General features: G+C 41.2%; 1 protein-coding gene across 1 annotated transcript; it reads left to right on the top strand.

The window, feature by feature from the left end:
- Positions 1-690: 690 nt before the first annotated feature.
- On the top strand, positions 691-25,809 carry LOC121925920 (deleted in malignant brain tumors 1 protein-like). The gene is given in 12 exon segments (XM_042458486.1): positions 691-1,000; positions 2,862-2,891; positions 3,365-3,409; positions 4,762-5,093; positions 10,393-10,690; positions 13,067-13,096; positions 15,023-15,067; positions 17,442-17,615; positions 19,658-19,675; positions 24,383-24,412; positions 25,359-25,670; positions 25,790-25,809. Coding segments are annotated over 12 exon segments (1,644 nt in total).
- Positions 25,810-26,145: the final 336 nt, after the last annotated feature.

A 26,145-nucleotide genomic window follows, 5' to 3' on the forward strand; every position in this document is an offset into this window, starting at 1 on the left:
ACTAAAACATGTCAAAGTTGCTTTCTGGACTACAATTCCCAGAATGCCTCAGATTGTATGGCCACTGGCAATGAATGGTATGATATTCTGGTAGTTGTAGTCTAAAAAACTTGGCTGCATTTGCATTGCAGAAATAATGCAATTTGATACCACATTAGCTGCCATGGCTCCATCCTTTGGAATCCAAGGATTTCTGGTTTATTGTGGCACCAGAGCTCTCTGACAGAGAAGGTTAAATATCTCACAAAACTACAGAATCCCAGAATTCCATAGCATTGAGCCATGGTCGCAAAAGTGGTGTCAAACTGTATTATTTCTGCAGTGGAGATGCAACCCCTAACAGGTTCTGTTTACCATCTATGGTACTCTGAGAACTGTAGTATGCTTCTTATCATAACATACATAAATAAACTTGTTAAGGTATTTGGATACACAGCTGCTTCATCACACCTCCACACCTGACAGGTGTGGTGAAATTGCGGGGGAGACAATACAGCCACAAGCGCAAATGAGAACACAAAGCAGTAATGGGGCCCTAAATCTAACTTAAGACGTTGTTGCTGACTAATAATTTGCCAGTCATTGCTTGTAAAATGTGTATGTGTTTTCAGTGTCAAAATGGTGATATAGATGTCTTCAATGCTATTTTTTAAAAATACTGTTAACATCTCCCCCCCCCCCCCCCAAGACATGACTTTCTACTTGCAGGATGGCCCAAATCAGTGTGCTGGTCGTATTGAAGTATTTTACTTTATGAGCTGGCGAACTGTGATTTGCAGTGAAGGATGGGACATAAATGATGCTCAGGTTGCATGCCAGCAACTTGGATGTGGCCACGCTCTTGCTGCTGTGACTAATGGCCTTTTTGGAGAAGGAAAGGGTGGCCCATTGATGACAAAAGTAGATTGCTCTATATGGGATAGTGATTTGTTATCTTGTCCTCACGAGTATCGACCTGCCACATGTAGAGGCTACAAGCATGCTGGTGTTATATGCTCAGGTACCTTTTGTTCTCTTTCATAGTATGAAAATCCTCATTGACCTTTTTATGGGAATTCCCTCCCCCATGATCTCTCCCCTGCCTGAATAGGGATTGCCTTCTTTAGAAAAATGCATTTCTATTTGGGATGGGAACTTGCTGCCCTCCCAATGTTAATTGATCCTATCAATTCTCACTGTTGGCCATGTTGGCTAGGGAGTTTATCACATGTGGGGAAAATCAAGCATTTAAACAGGTATTATCCAGCAATATTTGTGCAATCGTGGTGAAGATTTTTCACACGCATCGTGATTAAAAATGACTTATTTCGGGAATAACTAGCAACGAATCATTCACAGGGCAGTCCTGTGAATGATTTGTTGCTGGTTATTCCCTGGTTATTCCCAGGATAAGTCATCTTTAATCACAATCGCATGTGAAAATCTTTATCATGATCACATGAATATAGCTGGATAATGCCCATTTAAACCCCCAATTTTCCCCATGTGATAAAGTCCAAGGACTGAGAGGAACATCAGTCCTGTAACCTCAAGATTCCTAAGAGGTGAACAGCCATGATTTTTGCTATGTTTCCTGCAGCTAATTTCATTCATCTTATATGAAATCTAAGAATGAGATAACTAAGATTCAAAATTTCAGTCACTAAAAAAGATATGATTCCTTTCTAAATAAGTAGCAACCTGAACAGTTTGTGGTATGGTTATATTGCAGGCTGTTGTTGTTGTCGTTGTTTTAAGTACAAACAATGTCAGGAATCCTGTATCAGAGTTACAGATGTGCTTAGAGAATCAGGGCTTCTCTCTTTTCATATATTCATTTCTTTAAAAAAATATGAAAGTTAATTGTGAACTAGAGTTCGCAAAGTTTGGATAGATATTCTATTAGGATCTGAATTAGTTTTGAATCCTTCCTGGTTCTTTCAGAAACAGTTCTGGCTGCTACTTATTTAGAAATAGCTGCTCACTTTTTACTATTCATATTGTTTATCAGATATTGTAGAGAGCGGAGAACAACGTTTGTCCTATGCTGTCAGTACAATTCAAGGCCCCAGAAAGGTATCTACAGTGGTTCACAGGAATGGTTCTGAGGCAAACACATGGAAGTCATACCATTGGAAAGATCTCTGACTAAACTAGTTTTCCAGCTGCTGGCTTGGAAAATTGTTGTAGGTTTTTGCTTTCAGGGCCCTTCCTCACTACATAACTGAAGCAGTGTGATTCCCCTTTAACAACCATCTTCACATCCTATGGAATTGTGAGATCTGCAATTTATGGAGGAAGCACTTGGAATCCTCAGCCAGGGAGCTCTACTGCTTCTCCAAACTACAAACCCCAGCTTTCCATTGGAGGTTGCAATAACACTTAACATAGAATCAGAATTCTATAATTGTGTAATATGAAAATCTGACTCTGGTGCAGTCTTCTGCAAAACATGCCTCCATATGAATAACTTGAGAATAATCAGTTTCAGAAGATGAACATCAGAAAAGTCTTCATACCTGCAATCCTCAAATCAGTTTACACACTAGAATTGCTCTCTGTTGCTAATAGGGCTGTTTTGCTGAACTTCACTGAAAGATTACGTACTGTACGAAGGTGGGGAGATCCCATTCCCTATCCTTTGCCACTGTTGCAATACTGAGGTTTGACAATGAAACAGTGGCAGCAGCCATACACTTTTGCTTGATTTGGCTTAGCACAAGCTTTCTTTTGAAGTGTGAGATGGTTTGAAGGTTCAACAGCAGCAGGGAATGTTCCATTTTTATGTTTGAGAAAAGTGAGAAAGGAGAGTGACTTTTCACTTCACAAATAGTCAAGCAATTTTTGGAAATATTTGAACTTCTTCCTATCTCCATTCACAGATTCTGGACTGACACCACCTACTCTGACATGTAAGTTATAATTTATGTTTTATCACAATTTTTGATAATAAGGTAATTGTTCTGTTGTTGTTTGTTGAAAACACTCTTTCCCTCTACACTGTTATTGTTGAACATCAGCTGTGTAATCCAGGTTACGGAGAATTTTGTATGATCAAACCAAGTACCCACTAGAGGTGGAAAGAAAACTTTAAAATATTTGGGAAACTGTCATAATTCTCTTTCCTGAGAGGACAGAAACCAAATAAGGAGAATCCCAGACTGGCAAAAATCTTTACCAATTAAGACTGATTCTGTATGAACAATGCACATGAGCTTGCATTTCAAATTGTATTTTCTGCATAGAAAATGACTTTTTATACGCAAGATAGTTTAACTCTGTGAGGACATCAGGGGATTTATATATTATATGTATGTGGAAAAACCTGAATTTAATAACTTCCTTGGTTTTGTTTTGAAAAATTATCATTCTACTATACCAACAGCATCATTAAGACCATCATCAACCACAGCGACACCTACAACTCCAGGTATGCCATTTTGGGCCACATGCTGGAAATGTAGCAATACGTTACTGTAATGATCTCTATCAGTGATTCCCAAACTCTGGTTTTCCAAGTGTTTTTGAATCCCTAACCATTGGCCAAGGTGGCTTAGGCTTCTGGGAACTGAAGTCCAAAACAGCTAGAGGACCAAAATATGGGAACCACTGGTCTATACACAAGTAAGTCCCATTGAGTTTAGTGGGGCCTACCCCTTAGTAAATGTGTGTAAGATTATGAAGGCGCAGGACAGACTGCCCCAAAAGGGCAGTCTCCCGGCGCCCTGGTTTGCTCCGCGGGGAAGCCGCAGCCTCCAGAACCCAGGACCTCCCCGCGGAGCAAAAAGAACCCACAAAAAGTGGGTTCTTCTTGCGACATCATTGTGAAGCCACGAGTGCACCAATGGCGCATTCGCGGCCACACAATGACACCGGGACGTGTGGATGCTAGGCACCCATCACATCAAAATGGCGGTGCCCATCTGTACGAGTGGCGAGGGCCGTCTGAAAGTGCCACCCCTCGCACATCATGACGGTGCCCTATAGCGCCCATCTGGAACGGGCCTAAGATTTCTAAGTTCAGAGAGAAGAAGGGATTGAATTTAAATTAAATATAGTACACAGATGGGTATGACTTAGAGCCTCTACAGACCAGCATAAAGAGCCAGCATAGGGGCAGAATGTGGCTGTGGTGACCACAGACTGGAAGTCCTGACTCCACCCCCCAAACTGTCCACCTAACCAGATAGCAGGCAGTTTCATGGCATGTCTTCGGCACAGCATTGACATGTGCTGTGCCAAAGAAGTAGCAAAAAGGTGCCAGCACAGCTGTTAAGCACCCTTTGCGCAGTGCAAAAAGGAGCTGTTTTTTTCTTTTTGTGCCATGGAAAGGCCAGATAAGGGCCGCGGCATGTAGTCGCCCAGATCCAACAAGGAAAGGGGTGGCTACTGGCCACTCCAAAGGGATGGTCTGTTGAGCCCCTCAGTTAAGTAGGAGTCATGTTTAACTACTGGAACAGTATTGGAGAGAGGCTGCTTAATCCATTCACCTCAGCTATCTTCTTCATTCAGAATTATCCCCAACTATCTTTGCTCAAATTACCCGTGCAATCTACAGATGATGGAAATTTCAGTCCAGCAGCATCTGGAGGGCTACACATTTAAATTTAAAACATGGATAACATTAAATAATTAACATTAACATTAAATAATTGCCAAGCAAAGTTTGGTCTTCCAAGAGTTCACATGCTCTATGAGTTTGTAGAAATAAACATAGAAGTTCATTCTTGAGCTTAGTCAGGTTAACACCACATTGATTTATTCATTTTTGGTCTTCCACAGGACTGTCCCTGAGACTAGCTGACACCTACAACTACTGTGAGGGGCGTGTGGAAGTTTATTATGAAAGTGCCTGGGGAACGGTTTGTGGCAACAACTGGGATCTCAAGAACGCCCAGGTTGTCTGCAGGCAGCTTGGATGTGGGAATGCTGTGGCAGTAGTGCCTTGGCCTCGGTTTGGTCAGGGCTCAGGAAGAATCCTCCTAGATGATGTCCGGTGTGAGGGGGATGAAGCTTACCTGTGGGAGTGCAAAAACCTTGGATGGGGTGTACATAACTGCAGTCATCAACAGGACGCCACCATTCTCTGTGAAGGTATGTCCTGATTTTCTCAAGCACTGCAGCTGTCTTGGAACTCCTCTTCCCTTTGGAGGGAGAAAAGGGATCACTGATCAAATGGAGGCTTCAGTACTGGCTCATGACTTCCCTGTCATCTGGTCTCTCTTTTAGTACACATTTTAAAGGTGATTCTGATGCCTTCCTGCAAATACGTTTAGCACTTTGAATAGCTCCTTTAAAGTCTGAACTAAAACTCAGAATGGATTCACTGCCCATTGATATGGGAATCACCAGCTACCTTTGAGCAGCTTACTACAAAAGCCTGGCAAAGTAGCTTTCTGAACTACTGTTTTCAGAATTCCTCAGATGGCATGGCCACTGTAAATGAATGGTATTCGTATTCTAGGAATTTTTGTCAAGCTCAGTTTACTCCCTATGCTATTCTGGGCATTATAGTACAAAAGTAACATTGCTATGCTCTGTTTATCACAGAATACTTGAATCAACCCTGCAAGGTATTTATTTTGATGTTGACAGACATCCACTTCATCTCACCTTCATACCAGTTAAGAAATTCTTCTTCCTAAATTCTTCTTCCTGGTACAGGTGATCAAATTACTATCCTTGGCTAGTTTGATAAAGCATCTGTATCATCTTGCCAAGTGCCTTCTAGTTCAGACACATCGTTGTTTACAGACTCTATCCATCCCTTTATTATTCTGCATTCCCTTGCCCTTTAGGTATTCATTTAGGCAACTATAATAATGTAGGGAAGGAGATTCAAATGGGAAGGTTCTGCAATTAGTCTGCCTGTCTCCAGGGAAGATAATAATATAATAATAATAAATATTTATTTATAGCCCACCCAATCACGAAGAATCTGGGCGGGTTACAACAATAAAATACATCAATTACAATAGAGTTAAAAATCAAACCCTAGACCTACCGCCTCCCCATACCTAGTACTAAAACAGAATTAAACAATCATAGTATAAAAAACATTAAAAGCATTAAAAGAATTTTTAAAAAGGCAGAAACATAGGCGAGGAAGAATAGACAAATGAGGGGACAATATCTCTATATCTGGGGAGGGTAACTAAGTTGGAAAGGTCTGCCGGAAGAGATCCATCTTGAGTGCTTTCTTAAAAGCTGTCAGAGTGGAAATGTGATGGATCTCCTCCGGCAGGTCGTTCAATAGTTGAGGAGCAGCAGTAGAGAAGACCCTTTGGGAAACTGATGTTAACTTAGATTTTTTTGGCTGTAGTAGATTTCTTCCAGAGGACCTTAGTGTGCGGGACGGACAATAGGGAAGAAGGCGTTCCCTCAAGTACTCTGGGTCCAAGCCATGTAGGGCTTTAAAGGTGATCACCAACACCTTGTACTTTGCCCAGAAATTAAGAGTTTCTTGAGAGCTCCTCACATGGTCTGACCTCTGTGGTGACTGCAGTGGATCAAACTGTTGAAGGAGGAAACAATAACCCTGCTTTTTATGTCATGAAAGAACATTTCTTTTGTGTTCTCACTGAAATTATTTTGCAGCATAACACTTGAGTGAAGAATTATTTAAGTATTATTAAAGTTTAATTTGGATGTCTCACTCCAGAAGTGCAATCTGGTTATTGAGAAGAACTTAGCACAAGCATGATTTTGCATTCTTCCAATGGGTTTGTTCTAGTGGAGACTACCAATAACATTCACACACTTGACTCCAGTTTCATTTGTTATAAAGCAGACAATGAAAAAAGCCTATTCCAGTGAAGGATTTAAATGTTACTCTGAAAACTAAGGTGGGGTACAAACCAGGGTGCGGGCGGTCTGCCCGCACCCTGGTTTGCTCCGCGAAGAAGCCACAGCAGAAAACCGCACAGCTTCCTCACAGAACAAAAAGAACCCACAAAAAGCGGGTTCTTCTTGCGGCGCCATTATGATGCTGCAGTGTGACAATGGCACACTCGCGACATCATTATGGCGCTGCAACATGCAAACGCTAGCCGTCTGTCACATCAAAATGGCAGCGCCCATCTGTACAGGATGCTGCCATTGTTACGCCCTCGTCATGTGCTAGGGTTGAGGCACGTGTGGGTGGAGCACCTTTGGCCAACCCCTAGCACATGACAAGGGCGCCCTATAGGCCCGTCTGGACTGGGCCTAAAATGCATAACCTCCAACTATCCCAATTTTGTAAAGATAATCTTGATTATGAAACTGCCATTCCACTTTTTGTGTTGCTTCCTCCTTTCCCTTCTTCTCCTCCTCATATTCTTCAACTGCTGCAAACTGAGTTGAAAGTGAAAAATAGTTTGTTCTCAATTAGTTCAGCAGCAAGGGGAAGACAGGAGAGGTTTTCCTTGCCATGTTCCAGTAGGCTCAGGCAAAACCAAATGGTGGCAGCCTATTCTAGCTCCTAGGAGCCCTGGTGGCGCAGTGGTTCAATGCCAGTACTGTAACCACTCATTCACAGTCACAAGGTTGTGGGTTCAATACCAGCCAGGGGCTCATGGTTGACAACCTGGCATTCTTCTGTTGTTACTAAATGAGTACACAGCTTGTTGTGGGCAATTAGCTTACACATTGTAAACCACAGTTAGGGAGTGCTTAAGTGCATGGATAAGTGGTATAGAAATGTACTTGCTATTGCTAACTTGTATTATTGTTGTGTGCCTTCAAGTCATTTCTAATTTATGGTGACCCAAAAGCAGACATATCATGGAGTTTTCTTGGTAGAATTTCAGAGCTTGTATGTTCTTCCTCATGAACAACCTTTGCCGTCTTAAGCAGCCTAATCAAGTGGAGGCCTCAGTTCTGGCTCATGACTTCCCTGTCATCTGGTCTCTTTTTTAGCCTGATAACAGTTGGCCACATGTGTCCCAAGTTTTCATCTCTTGAATGTTAGAAAGTAGGAGAATGTTCAAAGAACAAAGCAGCCCATCCCCCTCAAAAAGGTATAGACTAGTATTCCATTACAGTTGCTATATTCTTACATTTTGTTATTGTAATTTCTTTCTTAACAGCTGAAATCTCTAAACCAAGTAAGTCTTCCATTTATATCTATTAATCCTTTCTTTAGTCTTGCATTGATTTAATCTCTTTTCAAGTGTCCTTGGAGGAGACTGGGCAGTACCAAGTCTCTCAGATTCTTCCAGCCAAGATGACCAGTGCTGGCTGAAAAATTCAGTGAGCTTTATTCCAAAAATGTAAATTTAAGCACTCCTCTCTCTCTTGTGATTCTGATTAAAATTGTCTCCACATACCCTCAGAAATTCTACAGTTTGTAACAAGAAGGAAACTTTCAGTCGTACCAATGGAGATAATCTCCAACAGCAACTTCCAGCTTTTTCATCATTTTAAAAAGCCCTTCCAAATATTCTTGGGCTCATGGTGGCCAATCCTCAGATTTTCCACTGAGCTATTTTAGCTCCCCCCACCCCATGATACATTCAAACCAGAAACAACTTTAATTTGGGATGTGAGGGATATGGGAAAAGGTGAACCCCTCCAGCTCTGGCAGAGGACATGTCAGGCCCTGTTACCAAGAGACATTGTCCACTTCTGGCCTAGAAGAATCCATGCCCTGAAATCTTTCAATGATTTTACTAGAAGAATTAAAATCTGGACATTTCATCCTTCTACAAAATGGAAATGATTCTACTTCCAGTGGATCATAGCATGCACAGGGAGGAAAAATTCCACCCAATTCCTCTGTGGGAGAGGAAATTGCTGTTACAAATGACTTGTCAGTATATTCTCTTTTTAAAAAGCTATTATGATTTGGGTGTTTTAGAGATGACTTTACACTACCGCACACATCCATTTCAATTAATTTTATTGTTAAAAAGCAAGTGTACAAAGCCAAGTTCTAAAATGTGAACAACCTACCAATTTCTACATTTGCCTTGGTTCTTTCTCTTGTCGCTCTCTGGCTGGTTTATATCACTTTTGGACAGTTTAGTTTTATGTAATTTAGCTGTTAATATTTTCTAAAACTGTTGCTGAACTGAATTTTGGTGAAGAAAGGAATTATTTTGAGTAAACATGGATTACAGATGTTAACCATCACTTTTTAAAATTTCTTCCAGTTGGAACTGAAGGAGATGGTGAGTCCTTCCCATATTTTAGGGTATTTCCTTTTAAATAATTAATTGACCTTAATTTAATTTAACATGAAGTAGCAATTTAAACAACTTAGAGAATCTAAATAAAGTGTTTTGCATGAAACCTTTTGAATGCAAACATTGGTCTTGATATCTTATTTAAACTGCTTCACCTTTTCAGATCAATGCATTTTCCTCTAATTCATATCACAAAGTTGTATTTTAGACCCTACATTTTTAAATTGTGCATATTTATAAAATGGTTGCAATGTGATCAAATTATTCTGAGCTCTCGTAATTTTAGAAAATTTGTAAATTCAAACTCAGTCATCAAACCATCAAGCTACAGACATCACAGTATAAAGAGCTTTTTACATTCATAGAGATGGGACAGAATGATCCTGTTGACTTAGCATTGCAGTACCAGGGACTACACAAGCATATGTTGGTCTTATCCCCTTGTGTAAAAAGGTATTAAGTACCTCCTTGTTCAATTGTTTTTCCTGAGTTACACAATGGCAGGTGGAGCTCACTTTGTCATAGTCCTATCCCTGGACTCTAATGATTGTGGATTAGCCAGGGGAGCTGGGAGATCTCCCACCAAGTCCACTGCCTGAATACAGCTATCATCTCCTGAAACTCCCCATAAATATTCTTGTAGACCTTTATGCCCCCACCCAGCATTCAAGAGGATCTTGGCTACTGTAGCAGAGGTCCAGCCTCAAGCCTATAGCCCAGTGTTGTACCTATGTTTTAACCTCTCATCCACCCCCTGAAACCCACCTTAAAAGCCAGTCAGCCATCCAGATCAATGGGGGGCTATGCTGCCGCCAAGTGTAATACTGCAGACTGGCATCACCAGCTCCCTCCTTCCAATGGACAATGCTATGATGGAGATTTGTGATGGGTCTCCACAGTGATCCCTGGTTCTGCTCCACATAGCAATTCTTGGTAGCAGGAGGAGGCTGATCACATCATTCTGCAGTTCCCTGCTCAGAAGCAGCACAGACATCTGTTTCTCTGAACAGCTGAGTCATGGAGGCAATACTGCCATGACTGAAAATGAGCACAGAAGTAGTTATGAGGTCCTATGTCTAACTTAAGACATTGTAACTGACCAACAGGAAGGCAGTTCTGCTTGTAAATTGTGGTTTTTAATTTTTTTAATAAAAGTGTTAAAATGGTGACACAGATGTTTGCAATGTTATTTTGTGGAAATAGTTTTATCATCCCTTCCCCGTCCCCCGAAGTCCTGTCTTTTCAGCTGGAGGATGGCCCAAATCAGTGTGCTGGTCGCGTGGAAATCACTTACTTTGCAAGCTGGAGAACTGTGGTCTGCAGTGAAGGATGGGACATAAATGATGCTGAGGTCATTTGCCAGCAACTTGGTTGTGGCCATGCTCTTGCTGCTGTGACCAATGGCCTTTTTGGAGAAGGAAAGGGTGGCCCTTTGATGACAAAAGTAGATTGCTCTATATGGGACAGTGATTTGTTGTACTGTCCTCATGAGGATCGGCCTGCCACGTGTGGGGACTACAAGCATGCTGGTGTTATATGCTCAGGTACCTGTTGTTTTCTTTGACACTATGAAATTCCTTATTGGCCTTCTTATGGAAATTCCCTGCTTCCCATTTTCCTTCCCATCTCATTGGGATTTGGCTTATTTAGAAGGATGCACTTATAACTGCATTTATATTTGTAGTGGGAACTTGTAGCCCTCCCCAGGTTAAAGTTATTGATTGCATCTTCCCTCACCATTGGCCAGACTGGCTTGGATTGGGGAAAACTTCAGTCCAGTCACCTCAGGGTTGTTCACAGCTTTCCAGCCATTATATATCCTGATATATCTTGTCCTTGATGTCATTCTTCTTAAATGAAAGTTAAAGATGGTATATAGTCAGCCCTATACATTAATTGGAGTTAGGGGATGTAGGATTGCTGTAAAAGTAGAAAACCCACAAATAAAAAGCCACACATTTTTTTTAACCTGAGGGAAATTGTCTCTAGGAATCTTTAGGTCTTCCAATTGCTAATCAATGGTCAACAGCTGCTGGAAACTGACCATAAAATCAACCTGGAGGGCTTACAAGTGACAAGGGAAGTGTTTTCTCCAGGAATCTCCAGGTCTTGTGTGACTCTGTGGTCAATGTCAGGCAGAGTGATCTTGGAGACCTAAAAATTCCTAGAGAAAACATATTAATCAAATCCTCAAATAATCAAATTTTCAAAAGTCAAATCCACAAATGCGGAGGGCTGACTGTATTCAACATTTCAGTCAGTAAACAAGATCTGATTCCTTTCTAAATAAGTAGGTCATCTCATTGGGAAAATCCCTGAACAAGAGTTTTCCAGCTTCCAGCCAGGAAAATTAATGTACATGTTCACTTTCAAGGATCTTCCACACTACACAATTATAGCACTACAATTCCCCTTTAACAGCCATGCCAAGATCCTATGGAGTCCTGGGACTTGCAGTTTATGGAGGGAGTATTTGGAATCCTTAGCCAGGGAGCTCTAGTGCCTTCTCAAAATGCAAACTGCAGACTGCATTGGATGTTGCAATAACACTAAGGGCTCATTCCCATTTACCATTTAAACCGTTTTGTAATGAGGTTTCAATCCAGATCGTTGATTAGATTCCACCATGAAACAGGATCTTTTGGATTCGGGGTTTGTTTTTCTTTTTCACCCCCCTTGTATTTGTGCTGCAATCCCCTCCCCTTTTTTTTTTAAATGCCAATCAAGCTGAGCACATCACTGCATCATTGGTGACATGGCCAGGCATAATGTCGGCAACACAGCCAGCCGTAATTTTGTCTACATGAGGATGCTTTGTGGTGCTCCCCCCCCATCAACTTTCTTTCTTTCCGTTCACTTTCTAGCCTCGTAGCCGCATGGCCATGATAGGTAACCTCTCACTTTGGTTCTTCTACAGGATAATGAGAAATCGCATTTCCAATTCAAAAAATTATTTAAAAAAAACACCCACACAACAGATCCCCCTTCAAAAGAAAAGCAAAAAATACATTTAACCTCTTACAGCAGAGAAACGATCGTGGCCAGATTTAGAAGTAATCGATCAGTGTAAAGATGGAAAATTAAAAATCCACCTCACTTACGGGTAGACAAAGGGCAGTGCTAAAAAAGTGGCAGATTTCAAGCAGTCAAATGCTGGATGGGCAACACCCCCTGCCAACCCCTCCAGGGAAATGGGATTCTGATCTGAAGGTCCTTCCCACTTGTTGAGCACACTTGTGATTCGGTTCTTCTCAAAAGAACCTCTTGAAAAGTGCTGTCAAATAAAAGTGGGTTTTCTGCATTTGCTCCACTTTCACGGAACTCTTTCGGATCAGAATCTAGTTGAAACCAGCAACAAGTGAGGATGATGGACATTTAACATGATTTGCAATTAGAAGTAAATCATAGTGGGAATGCGATCTAAATGTAGAATCGGAATGATGTAATTGTGTAATGTGAAACTCTCACCTTCTTGCAGTCTTCTCCAAAGTATGCCTCCATGAGAACAATTGGGGAATAACCAAGTTCAGAATGTCAGAAAAGTTGTCTTACTTGCAACCCTCAAGTCAACTTACATGTTAGAGTTACTATTTGTTGCTAATATGGCTGTTTTGCTGAACCTGACTGAAAGACGACACACAGTGGGAGGGTGGGGAAATCTCATTCCCTATCCTTTGCCACTGCTGCAACACTGAGTTTTGACAATTACAGCAGTGGCAGCCTTGCAGTCTTACTTGATTTGGCTTACCACAAGCTTTCTTTTGAAGTGAGAAGTGTGGGATGGTCTGGAGGCTCAACAGCAGCAGAGAATATTCCATTTTTATATTTGAGAAAAGTGAGAAAGGAGGGTGACTTTTCAATTCACAAATAGACAAGCAATTATTTGAAGTATTTAAGCTTCTTTCTATCTCCATTCACAGATTCTGGACTGACACCACCTAACCTGACATGTGAGTTATAATTTATGCTTTATTACCATTTTTGAGCACATCAGTATATTCTGTTTCTTACTGCCCTGTTGTTGTTGTTGTTTGTTGTAAGCAATCTTCCCTTGTACAGTACACTGCAATCTGTACACATCATTTGTGCAATCCAGGTTACTGAACATTTTGTTTAATCAAACTTAGGGTGGCAATACCCACTAGAAGTTGAAAGAAAACATTAAAATATTTGGGAAATGTTCATAATTCTTTCCTGAAGGGACAGAATCCTAATAATCCGAATCCAAGACCAGCCAAAAATCTTTACAGATTGGGATTTATCCTGTATGAAAAATGCACATGAGGTTGCAATTCAGATTGCATTTTATGCATAGAAATGTGCAAGAAAATTATTTTATGTTGAGGAAAGTGATGTTTTCTGCACCAAAAATGGTGTCCGTATACATTTTGTTTGGCACAAACCAGTTCTGAAATGGGAATAGTCTGCCCAAATTGCAATTTTTGATTACTTTACTGGAGGTAGGAGAAAAGTGATAAAATTATTTGTTCTTGCCTTCATTCACACAGAATGCCTCATCTTTACAGTTGCATCTGCACACACAGGAATCTTCATCTTGTTCATAGCAGAATACCAAGGGGAAACTGAATGCAGTCGCTCATGTTGCCCATTCTTTTTCTACATGAACTCTGCCCCTGGAAAATTTCTCTTATACTTCTGAATTTTGCCAGGATGATATCTAACAGCCTCTGAATTATTACACAGTTTAAATAGTTGCCAGTAACCTGTATCAGCTACTTAGGCCCAGTACAGACCGCTACTTTGCAGCGGCCTGGGGCCAATTTTAGGGTTTCGGAGCATGCAGTATCCGCACACTCCGGAACATTATTGCCACATTTGTAAATGCCCCTCCCCAGCAGCCACACTGACCAATGGAGCTCTGTTTTGTTGGCAGTCAGGATGCAGCAGCAGGATGACACTTCCAGGCCCCATCACCCAGGCAATCTCTGAAATAAGAGGAGCTGTCACATTTTCTTGCTTCTGGTTGTCACACCGCAAACCACTGCAGGAGGTGAGCAGGCTGGAAATGTCTTCCTGCTGTGCCCCAATGGCAAGCAGAACAGGTTTTCGTCATTCAGTATATCTGCTGATGGTTAGGTAGATCGAGGGAATCAGATCAGGAGACATGACTGCATCTATGATGTAGGATCTCAGCATTAATTTTACCAAATGAAAATTCAAATGGTTATGGGAGAAAGGATCAGATTTCTTCTACATGGAGAGGACTATTTTGATGGCATTTATCTGATAGAGGCATTCATACAATTTTGAGATTAATGTAAAGGGTTCATATCCAGATTATACAATATTATCTTATTATTCTTAAGAGAAATGTATTTTAAATAAATAAAAATAAAATCTGTATTTGTGCTAAATGCTATTTTTATCCAACCTGAGTTAGAGTATTTATGGTGTGGAGACAGACCGCCCGAAAAGGTGGCCTGCCGGTGGCCTAATTTCATCTGGAGGGAAGCCGCAACCACCAAACCGCACAGCTTCCTTCTGGAAGAAAAAGGGCCGGGGGAAACTGGGTTCTTTTTGCACTGCAGGGCAGACGTAACGAGTGCACAACTGGCACACTCATTATGTAAGCAACGCACTGTGATGTGCAGATGCCATGCGGCGCTTATGTAACAATGGAAGCACCCATGTATATAGGACGCTGCCATTGTTACGGCACCGTGCCGTGCTAGATTTAGGGAGCGTGCGGTTGCTGCGGAGTCCCTAACCCTAAAATCGGCGCCAGCATGGCACATTTGCATGGTCTATACTGTATCTATATCACGCCTATATATTTTATATACTGGGGAAAAACTGAGTTTAATAATAATCTCCCTGTTTTATTTTTTAAAATTGTTATTCTACTATAACACCAGCATCGTCAAGCCCATCATCAACCACAGTGACACCTACAACTCCAGGTAAGTCATTTTGGGCGATATGCTTGGAACTTAGCAATACATTTCTACATTATTTTCTTTTAAATAAAGAAAGTCCTATTGAGTTCATAGTGGACTACCCCTTAGTAAGTGGCACTTTCTGCACAAAGAAAGCCCATGCACATTTTGTTTTGCATGAAGCAGTCCTGAAATGGGAATAGTCTCCCAAAACTGCAATTTTGATGACTTTCTTGGGGCAATGAAGAAAGTAATAAAGTAATTTCTTCTTGCTTACATTCACAAAGAATGCCTCATCTTATCAGCTGCATCTGCACAGACAGGAATCCCCATCTACTCATTCCAGAATAGCAGGAGGAGGCTGCATGCAATATCTAATGTTGTCCATCCTTTTTCTGCATGAACTATTCCCCTGCAAATGTTCTCCTATAGTTCTGGATTTTTCCAGGTAGATATATAACATCCACTGAATTATTGCATAGTTTAAATAGCTGCCAATATCGTGTATCAGCTACTTAGTTAAATATATTTTACTAAACAGACTAAAATGAGTAACCTCTTCTGGCCCAACCGCCCCCCTTCCCAATATTTCAGTTATGGATTTATAACCTAGAGTAACAGATCTATGACTGCGCCATACTCTGCATTCTTGATTGTGACACTATTGCCACATTCATAAATGTTTCTTCCTGGGCTGCTTTAACAGCCAGCAGCCAGACTGAGCAACAAAGCTCTTTTCTGGTGGTGATCAGGATTCACCAGGATGACATTTCCCCATCCCCCCAGCAATCTGTGGAGCTGTCAGAGGTTCCTGCTTCTGGTTGTCACACCACAGATCATTGCTGGGGAGCTGGAAATGTCCTCCTGCTGTGCCCCAATGGCAAACAGAACAGATTTTCATCATTAGGTATATCTGCTGGTGGTTCAGATAGATAGGGGGAGTCAGGGCAGGAGACGTGACTGCATCTATGATGTAGGATCTCAGCACTGATTTTACCAAATGAAAATTAAAATGCATATGGGAGAAAAGATCAGATTTGTTCTACATGGAGAAGACTCCTTTAATGGCATGTATCTGATAGAGGCATTCATGCAGTCTGAAGATTAATGGAAAGGATAATATCCAGATTATGCAATATTCATCTTGTTATTACTTAAGAGAAATGTATTTAAAAAATCTGTACTTGTGCTGAATGTTACCTTACACAACCTTAGGGGATTTATATACTGTATATACTTGGAAAAACCTGAATTTAATAATAATCTCCTTGGTTTTATTTTTAAAAACTATTATTCTACCATAACACCAACATCATCAAGACCATCATCAACCACGGTGATGCCTACAACTCCAGATAGGTTTTGGGTTATGTGCTGGGAACATAGCAATACATTTCTATAATGGTCTTCTTAAAAGTCCCATTGAGTTCAGTGGGGTCTACTGCTTTGTAAATGGATGTAAGGTTACTAAAGTTTAAAAGTTCATAGAAAAGATGAGATTAAATCTAAATTAAATAGTAAACATATGGGTTAGTTGAGTAGGTTCCAAGTTTAACCACTGAAACAGCATTAGAGAGTGACTACTTAGTCTTTTCCTCTCCAGCCATATTGTTCATTCAGAATTATCCCCAACCAGCCTTACCCAACTTATGACGTTCCAGGTAATAATAATAGGATTTATTTATTTATATGCCACCCAATCACTGGGAACCCGGGTGGCTTACAACAGAGGGGATACTAGACAGTTCCCTGCCCTCAGGCTTACAATCTAAAAAGACACGACACAAAAGGAGAAGGGAATGGTGGGGGGGGGGAAAGGGGATCAGGTCCAGCATTCTTCTCTCCCTCTGAGGCCTGGACCAAGGCAGATGGACTGGAGGGAGGGCTCTTTTTCTTAATTGAGGCCGGGCCTGATGGCGTTGGGCCTGTCCTTTCGCTCCCTCCCAGGCTAGAAGATGACCATTGGAAGGAGGGAGGGGAGGGCTCTTCCTTTTCAGGCCCGATAGCGTTGGGCCTGTCCATTCGCTCCCTCTAAGGCCAGAAGATGACAGTTGGAAAGAGGGAGGGGAGGGGTCTTCCTCTTCAGGCCTAATGAAGTTGGGTCTGTCCTTTCACTCCTTCCCAGGCCAGAAGATGACAGGAACAGTTAAATTGCTAGTCTCATCATGCTCACCATTATCTGTGCAGTCAACAGATGAAGGGAATTGCAGTCCAGAAACATCTGGAGGGCTACACATTCATCTTCCCTGATTTAAAATGGGTCTTGTCTTAAATAATTGCCAAGCAAAGTTTGGTCTTCCAAGAGTTCACATGTTCAATGAGATAACAGGATTGAACATAGATGCCCATTCTAGAGCCAAATCAGCACATTAATTCATTTACTTTTTGTCTTCTACAGGACTGTCCCTGAGACTAGCTGACACCTACAACTACTGTGAGGGGCGTGTGGAAGTTTATTCTGAAGTGCCTGGGGAACGGTTTGTGGCAACAACTGGGATCTCAAGAACGCCCAGGTTGTTGCAGGCAGCTTGGATGTGGGAAGCTGTGGCAGTAGTGCCTTGGCCTCGGTTTGGTCAGGGCTCAGGAGAATCCTCCTAGATGATGTCCGGTCGGTTGAGGGGATGAAGCTACCTGGGGAGTGAACCTTGGATGGGGTGTACATAACTGCAGTCATCAACAGGATGCCACCATTCTCTGCGAAGGTAAGTCCTGATTTTCTCAAGCACTGCTGTTATCCTGGAACTCCTCTCCCTTGTGGAGGGAGAAAGGGGAGCACTGCCACTGCAGGATGGCATGACCAACATGACTTCCCTGTCAGTGAGGCAATGAATCTGGTCTCTCTTTCAGTATTCATTTTAAAGGAGATTCTGATGCCTTCCTGCAAATACGTTTAGCACTTTGAATAGCTCCTTTAAAGTCTGAACTAAAACTCAGAAAGGATTCACTGCCCATTGACATGGGAATCACCAGCTACCTTTGAGCAGCTTACTACAAAAGCCTGGCAAAGTAGCTTTCTGGAGTACAATTTTGAGAATTCCTCAGATGGCATGGCCGCTGTAAATGAATGGTATGCGTATTCTAGGAATTTTTGTCAAGCTCTGTTTACCCTCTATGCTATTCTGGGCATTATAGTACAGAAAGTAACATTGCCAAGCTGTGTTTATAACAGCATACTTGAATCAATCCCACATAAGGTATTTATTTTGATGTTGACACACATCCACTTCATCACATCTTCATACCAGGTGTGCTGAAATTCTTCTTCCTGATTTGGCTGAATGGTACAGGTGATTACATTACTACCCTTAACTAGTTTGATGAGCCATATATATTAACTCATCCAGTGATTCATGGTTCACACACATCGTTGTTTACAGTTTGTACCCTACCCTGCAATATTCTGCACTTTTTTCATGTACTGATTCAATTTGTTTCATGTTCAGGGTGAAACACGCAATTACAAGACAGCCAAAAAAAGGGGGGAGGGGGATTACAGCTTAAGGTCACATAGTTATTTCATATGATTTCTGTTACCCGTTGGCCAACTTTTATGGTGATTGACCTATGCCTTGCTCCAGGAGCTCTTTTCCATGCCATTTTGGTACTTTTTTGGATGACTAGGAAGATGTAGGAAAGGAGATTCAGAAGGAAAGTGTCTACAGTTAGTCTGCCAGCCCCCAGAGAAGAACAGAGTTCCTCTGAGAGGTCCGTCCTCACATGGTCCTTAGTGATTGCAGTGGATCAAACTGTTGGGGGAGGAAACAATAAATTTACTTTACCTCTCATGGAAGAACATTTCATTTGTGTTGTCGCTGAAGTTGCTCTGTAGCTAAACACCTGAGTGAAGAATTCTTTAAGTATTACCAAAGTTTAAATTGGATGTTTTCCTCCAGAGGAGCATTCTGGTTAGTGGGAAATAATTGGCACAAATATGACTTTACATTCTTCCTAAAATGCCAGTCATGTTGAGTTCAAATATTTAAGATGCAAAGAACACTTCCGACTTGCTGAACCTCTTATAGCCCAGGCTACAATAGATCCCTTGAGCCAATGGGATTTATAAAATATTCATTCAACATACAATGACTGATTCAGTTGGTCTCCTCTAGTTAAAACTATCAATAGCATTAACATCTTGACTTCAGTTTCATGTTTGTTTAAAACAGACAATTAAAAAAACTATTTCAGTAGTTTGTTCTGTATTAGTTCAGCAGTGAGGTGAGGACAGGAGCGGATGGTCTTGCCACACCCCCCAGTAGGCTTAAGCAAAGGCAAGTAGCAGCAGCCTCTCCTAGCTTGTATTGTTGTTCTTGCGTGTCTGCAAGTCATTTCAGACTTTTGGTGACCCCCAAGATGAATCTATTATGAGGCTTCCTTTAAAGTATTTCAGAGCTTATATGTTCTTCCTCATTCACATATTTTGCCATCTTAAGGAGCCTGGTATCAGTTGTCCACATGTGTCCCAAGTTTTCAGCTGTGATATGTTAGAGAGCATGAGACTGCTATCAGAAGAACAAAGTAGCACATCCCCCTCAAAAAGGTATAGACTAGTACTGTAGTCCATTGCAGCTGGCATATTCTTACATTTTGTTGTTGTAATTTCTTTCTTAACAGCGGAAATCTCTAAACCAGGTAAGTCTTCCTTTTATATCTATTAATCCTTTCTTTAACCTTGCATGATTTTAATCTCTTTTCTAGTGTACAAAAAAGGTGAGGGCTTTCCCATACACTGAAATGCAGGCAACAGCCCCACGCATAGAAAGGGACAGTTTTCAAGGCATCTCTTGATGGATATGAAGGAAGAAGCCAGAATGTATATAAATGTCTTTCTTTCTTTCTTTCTTTCTTTCTTTCTTTCTTTCTTCATTTCTTGCTCCTCTCACAGTATGGCAATTTCATGTTTATGTTCATACAAAGGTGTACATGAGAATTCTGGAGCTTGGCAAATATCTGAACTTGTGACTTAATGTGGCATTCATTACATGTATGAAATTAATGTGTATCATAGGTTCAGCATATTTTGAAAAGCAAAAGAGAGGATGCATTTCTGACCGACTACTTCAAAGCACCTATTGCTATGTTGATTCTCACTTTAAGTACCTTTAAATACTCTTACTATGTATTTTAACTCTAAAGAAGAGCTACGTTTTATCCCTGAGGCTGAGAGAGTTCGACTTTCCCAAGGTCATCCAGTGGGTTTCATGGCCGAGTGAGGAATCAAACCCTGACTTCCAGAGTCGTAGTCCAACACTCAAGTCACTACACCATGCTGGCTGTGCTCATAGGCACAAAGTGTACTTTCTTTGGACTATAGCTCTCAAACTGTTAGGTAATTTTTCCTCTCCTCTCTGTGTTGTGATTCTGATGAAAATTGTCTCCACTACACAAATTGTAGCCGTGTGTATCAGGAAGGAAACTTTTATTCATACAAATGGAGGTTATCCTCCAACAGCAATTGCCAGCTTTGCCACTATTTTTAAAATATCTTCCAAGCTTTCTTGGTGTCACGGTGGGCAATTTCACCAGATTTTCCACTGAGCTCTCCACCGCATGGCACATTCAAACCAGAATTTGGGATGTGAGGGACATGGAGAGAGGGGAATCCTTCCAGGCCTGGCAGAGGACATGTCACGCCCCATTAGCAAGAGGCATTGCCCACTCCTGCTCAGGAAGAATTTATATCCTGAAACCTTTCAATAATGGTACTGTAAGAAATAAATCTGGGCATGCCATCCTTATAGAAAAGGGAAAGGATTCTACTTTCTGCTGCTCACAGTATACATAGAGAAGAGAAATTCCACCCAGTTTTTCTATGGGTGAAGAAATTGCAATTACAAATGACTTGTCAGATTATTATTATTTTTTTAAAAAATTGCCATGATTTGTGTGTTCTGGAGATTATTATCAGGGTCATATCAGGACAGCTCAGCAATGACTTTACACTACCACTGAAATCCACTTCAATTAATTTTATTATGAAAAAGCAAGTGTACAAAGCCAAGCTTCTAAAATGTGAGCATCCCAACAATTTATAGGTTCACTTTGGTTCTTTCTCTTGTAGCTCTCCAGCTGGTTTCTATCATAATTAGACAATAGTTTTGGACAAAACTTTAGTTTTATATAACTTGGCTGTTGCTACTCTCTAAAACTGTTGCTGAACTTAATTTTGGTGAGGAAAGGATTTATTTTGTATAAACATGGATTACAGATGTTAACCATCACCTTTTTAAAATTTCTTCCAGCTGGAACCGAGTGGGATGGTGAGTCTTTCCCATGTTTTAGGGAATTTCTTTTTAAATAATAAATTGACCATAATTTAATTTAATACGAAGTAGCCATTTAAACCACCTAGAGAATCTGAAAGTTTTAGCATGAAATTCTTTGAATGTAAAACTTGGTCTTGATATCTTGTTTAAATTGATTCAGCTGTTCAAATCAATGCATTTTCCTCTCATTCATATCACAAAATTGTATTTTAAATCCTACATTTTAAATCATGCATATTTATCTAATTGTTGCAATGTGAGCAAATTATTCTATAATTTTGAAAAGTTGCAATTACAAATTCAGGCACTCATCAAACCATCATGTTTCATACGTGACAGAATAAAGAGTTTTTCATACACATAGGGACTGGCTAGAATCTTTTGGTGACTTAGGCTTGCACTACCAGGAATACACAAGCATAAGTCTATCTTATTCTCTTCTGCAAAGAAGTATCAAGTACCTCCCTGTGCAATTGTTTTTCCTGAGTTGAACACTGGCAGATGGAGCACAGTTTGCCATGGTTCTGTCCCTGGACTCTGATTGTGGATTAGCCAGAAGAGGGGCTAGGAAATCTCCTTCCCAGCCATTGCCTGCCTGCAGCTATCACCTCCTGAAACTCCACATAAATATTCTTGTAGACCTTTATACCCCCCCCCCCCTACCTAGCATTCAAGAGGATCCTGGCCACAGTGGAAGAGGTCCAGCCTCAAATATATAGCCCAATGTGCTTTAATCCCTCATACATCCTCTTAAAAGTCATCCAATGGAGGTCTACTGCTGTCACATGGGACACTGCAGGATGGCATGACCAACACCCCCCCCCCCCCCCCCCCCAATGGACAATGCTATGATGGAGATTTGTGATGGGTCTCCACAGGGGTCCCTGGTTCCACTCACCATACCAATGCATGCTGGTGGAAGGGGGCTGATCACATCATTCTGCAGTTCCCTGCTCAGAAGCAGCACTGATCTTTGTTGCTCTGGACAGTCGAGTCATCTGAAACAATACTGCCATGACTGAAAATGAGCACACAAAGCAATTATAAGGTCCTTGGTCTAACCTAAGACATTGTAACTGACTAATAGGAAGTCCGTCCTACTTGTAAATTGTGGTTTTTAATTTTTTTAAATAAAAGTGTTAAAATGCCAACATAGATGTTTGCAATGCTATTTTTTGGAAATAGTTTTAACATCCCCCCCCCCCCCCCCCAGTTCTGTCTTTTCAGCTGGAGGATGGCCCAAATCAGTGTGCTGGTCGCGTGGAAATCACTTACTTTGCAAGCTGGCGAACTGTAGTTTGCAGTGAAGGATGGGACATAAATGATGCTGAGGTCATTTGCCAGCAACTTGGTTGTGGCCATGCTCTTGCAGCTGTTACCAATGGCCTCTTTGGAGAAGGAAAGGGTGGTCCTTTAATGACTAAAGTAGATTGCTCCGGTGAGGGCTCTTATTTGTTGGATTGTCCTCATGAGGATCGGCCTGCCACATGTGGGGACTACAAGCATGCTGGTGTTATATGCTCAGGTACCTGTCTTCTCTTTGGCACTATGAGATTCCTCAATGGCCTTTTTATGGAAATTCCCTGTCTCCCATGTTCCCTACCCTCTTAATGTGGATTGCCTTACTTAGAAGAATGCTTTTATAACTGCATTTATATATTTTTAGTGGGAACCTTCTGCCCTCCCAAAGTTAAAGAACTATTGATCCTATCCTACCTCACCATTGGCCAGGCTGGCTAGGATTGGAGGGAACTTCAGTGAAGTCACTTTGGAATTGCTCACAGCTTTCCAGCAATGATTTATGTAATGTTTCCTGTGGTAGATTTCATCCATCTTATATGAAACCTAAAAATTGTATATAGTCGGCTCTCTATATTCTTTGGGGTTCAGGGCAGAAGATCCCCACAAAAATGGAAAAAATGCAAATAAAATGCCATTTTTCTTAACTGAGAGAAGACATCACTAGGAATCTCTAGTTCCTCATGTGCTAATCTTTGGTCAACAGCTGCTGGTGGATGATGATAGAATCATTCTTGAGGTTCTACAAGTACCTAAAGAAGTGTTTTCTCTAGGAATCTCTAGGTCCTCCAGCATGTCTCAACTATCAGCATCAAGCAGAGTCGTCCTAGAGGACCTAAAAGTTCCTAGAGGGAACATACAGTATTAATCAAATCCTTGCATAATCAAATCCATAAAAGTCAGATCCACAAATGTAGACAGCCAACTGTATTTCTAAATACGACTCAAAATTGTAGTCACTAAACAAGACTTGATTCCTTTCTAAATAAGTAGCAATGAGAACAGTTTAGAATAGTATGGCAGCATGTGCCACCACTGGGTACAATGGAGGCTGTCCCCAATGGCGGAGCAGCCACGTGCACCGACCACCATTGAAGTTTCATTGTCCATAAGGGTGATGTATCTGCATGTACACACCACCATTGGGGACAACAGAATTTGAGCATCTGTGGAATTTGGTATCACTGGGGAGGGGGGGTCCGGAACAGTGTACAATGACTTGGACAAGTCTAACCTTAGTTCTCAGTTATATACTTTTCACTTTAGGATATTGTCTAGTTCTTTCATAGCTGCCATTCCCATTCCTAGTCTTATTCATATTTCTTGACTGCAGCCACCATTCCAATCTCTGATCCTAGGTACTGCAATTCTTTGACTATTTAAATTTCCTCATTGTCTAAGTTGAATTTGAACAGGCTGAGCCCTATGAAAGGGTAATTTTTGACATTGGGATCTGCCAAGTTAGACCATTAACCCAGATTAGACCATTGACCTACCTTCTACCAGGTTAGACCATTAACCCATTATTATTCAATGACATGAATTCTATGGGTGTCAGACAAAGGTTTGTCTCATCACCTGCTGCTTGATCCTCTTAACTGGAGGCACTGGTGACTCAATGTGTAACTTTCTACACATAAACCATTGGCTACGTCACTGAACAATTTGCACAGCATATCTTCATTTCTGTAAATGAGTCTTCCCACCACTTACTATTACAAATAGACAAGCAGTTTTATGAACTATTTGAGCATCTTTCTGTCTCCATTCACAGATTCTGGACTGCGACCACCAGACCTGGAAGGTAACTTAAAATTTATGCTTTATCACAATTTTTGAGGATATCAGAATGGGGTGGTTTTTCTGTGTTTGTTGGCATCGCTCTTTCCTTGTACTCTGTAACCATTGCACATCATTTGTGTAATCCATGTTTCTGGACACTCCCCCCCCCCCACACACACACCAGTTCTGCTTTTTCAGCTGAGACACTTTCACCTAAGACAGTTTCAACTTCATTTTAGACTGAGTGCTAAGGGGCAGCACTGCAAGCTAGAGGAGGTTACTGTACAGCTAGAGGAGGTTACTGTACAGCTTTGAAACCCAAGAACACAATCAGGACAAGCAGTTCTTTTTAGGCACTAAATAGAAAGATTGGCAACTCAGCACTGTGCATTACACAGTGATGTTGGTGATGGTGATGTATTTTTATGTGGCAAAACCCCCCAAAAACTTGCTACTAAATCTGGACTGGTCTGGAATTTTACATCTGACAGCAGCACTATTCTGGGAAGCTGTCCGAGCCCAAAAAAGTTTACCAGTCTCTCTTCACCCTGAGGCAGATGCTCGAATACTTGCAACAGACCTGGTTAAACACTTACGTCTTGGTGCCGGTAACTGCCAAACATATTTGGTTCTAGTTGAGGCATTTAAAAGTTAACTCAAATTGGCTGTAGTCCTGTACAGTTGCCTGGGAACATCCATTGGAACTCAATGAAGATTACTTTATAATAGACATACACAAGATTGAAGTGCTAATCATGTAGAAGAGCTATAATGCAAAATAACTGTAGCTTCAACTGTAGCTGAAGGGCAGGATATAAATACCTAAATAAATAAAATATAAATAAATAGCTTCAGAAACCACATTTTGTGGTTATCTGTTTCAGCATATGCATGTTCAGATCTTTTGCAGTTTTATGCATGTGATGACCATGCAACCTCAAACTAAAAGTAACATTGCTTCGTTCCAGACTTTGAGCTACGTCTGGTTGATTCTTGTAACCTTTGTGAGGGGCGTGTTGAAGTTTATTACAATGGCACATGGGGAACAGTTTGCGATGATGATTGGGATATCAATGATGCGCAAGTGGTTTGCAAAGCGCTCGGGTGTGGAGATGCTCTCTCAGCTTTGGGAGACGCTCACTTCGGTAAAGGCAATGGAAATACCTGGCTTTCTAACCTTCAGTGTGAGAGCAATGAGTCCCATCTGTGGCAGTGCAGACACTTGGGCTGGGGTATCCATGGCTGCCATCCTGAAGAAGATGCCAGCGTCATCTGCACAGGTAGGTTTGAATTTCTGTTACTTCAGGGCTTTTTCTAACACATCTTTTCAGCATTTCTCTCTTCTTTCAGTGGCAAAATTGTAATTTATATGTAAAAAAACAACTCTTGCTTGGTCCAGTACGAGAATACAACCAGTAAATCTAGTTGCCTTTGGCACAAACTAGCTGCCTGTAGCCATAGCAAACCCAAGAGCTTGGGCCAAACCACAGCTAATTTTTTTCATTATTAATATTAGAATTATTTGTATTGTTTTACAAAGTAAAGGGGTGAAAACAGAATTTAAAATGGGTGAAAGAAACTGGTGAATCTTTCTCCCAGAAGCACTTCTCCCCAACTATTTCTCTCTCAATAGTGCTCTGGGACTGAAAGCACACAGAAAAATCAGTGATTGTGCAATGGTTATCACAATAGGATACAATGTAGTACAGATTTAGGGTCTGAATGCATGGCCTCAAAGGCCTGTGTTCCCCCTGG

The sequence above is a fragment of the Sceloporus undulatus genome, chromosome 3 (assembly GCF_019175285.1).
Source record: "Sceloporus undulatus isolate JIND9_A2432 ecotype Alabama chromosome 3, SceUnd_v1.1, whole genome shotgun sequence".
Taxonomy (NCBI): domain Eukaryota; kingdom Metazoa; phylum Chordata; class Lepidosauria; order Squamata; family Phrynosomatidae; genus Sceloporus; species Sceloporus undulatus.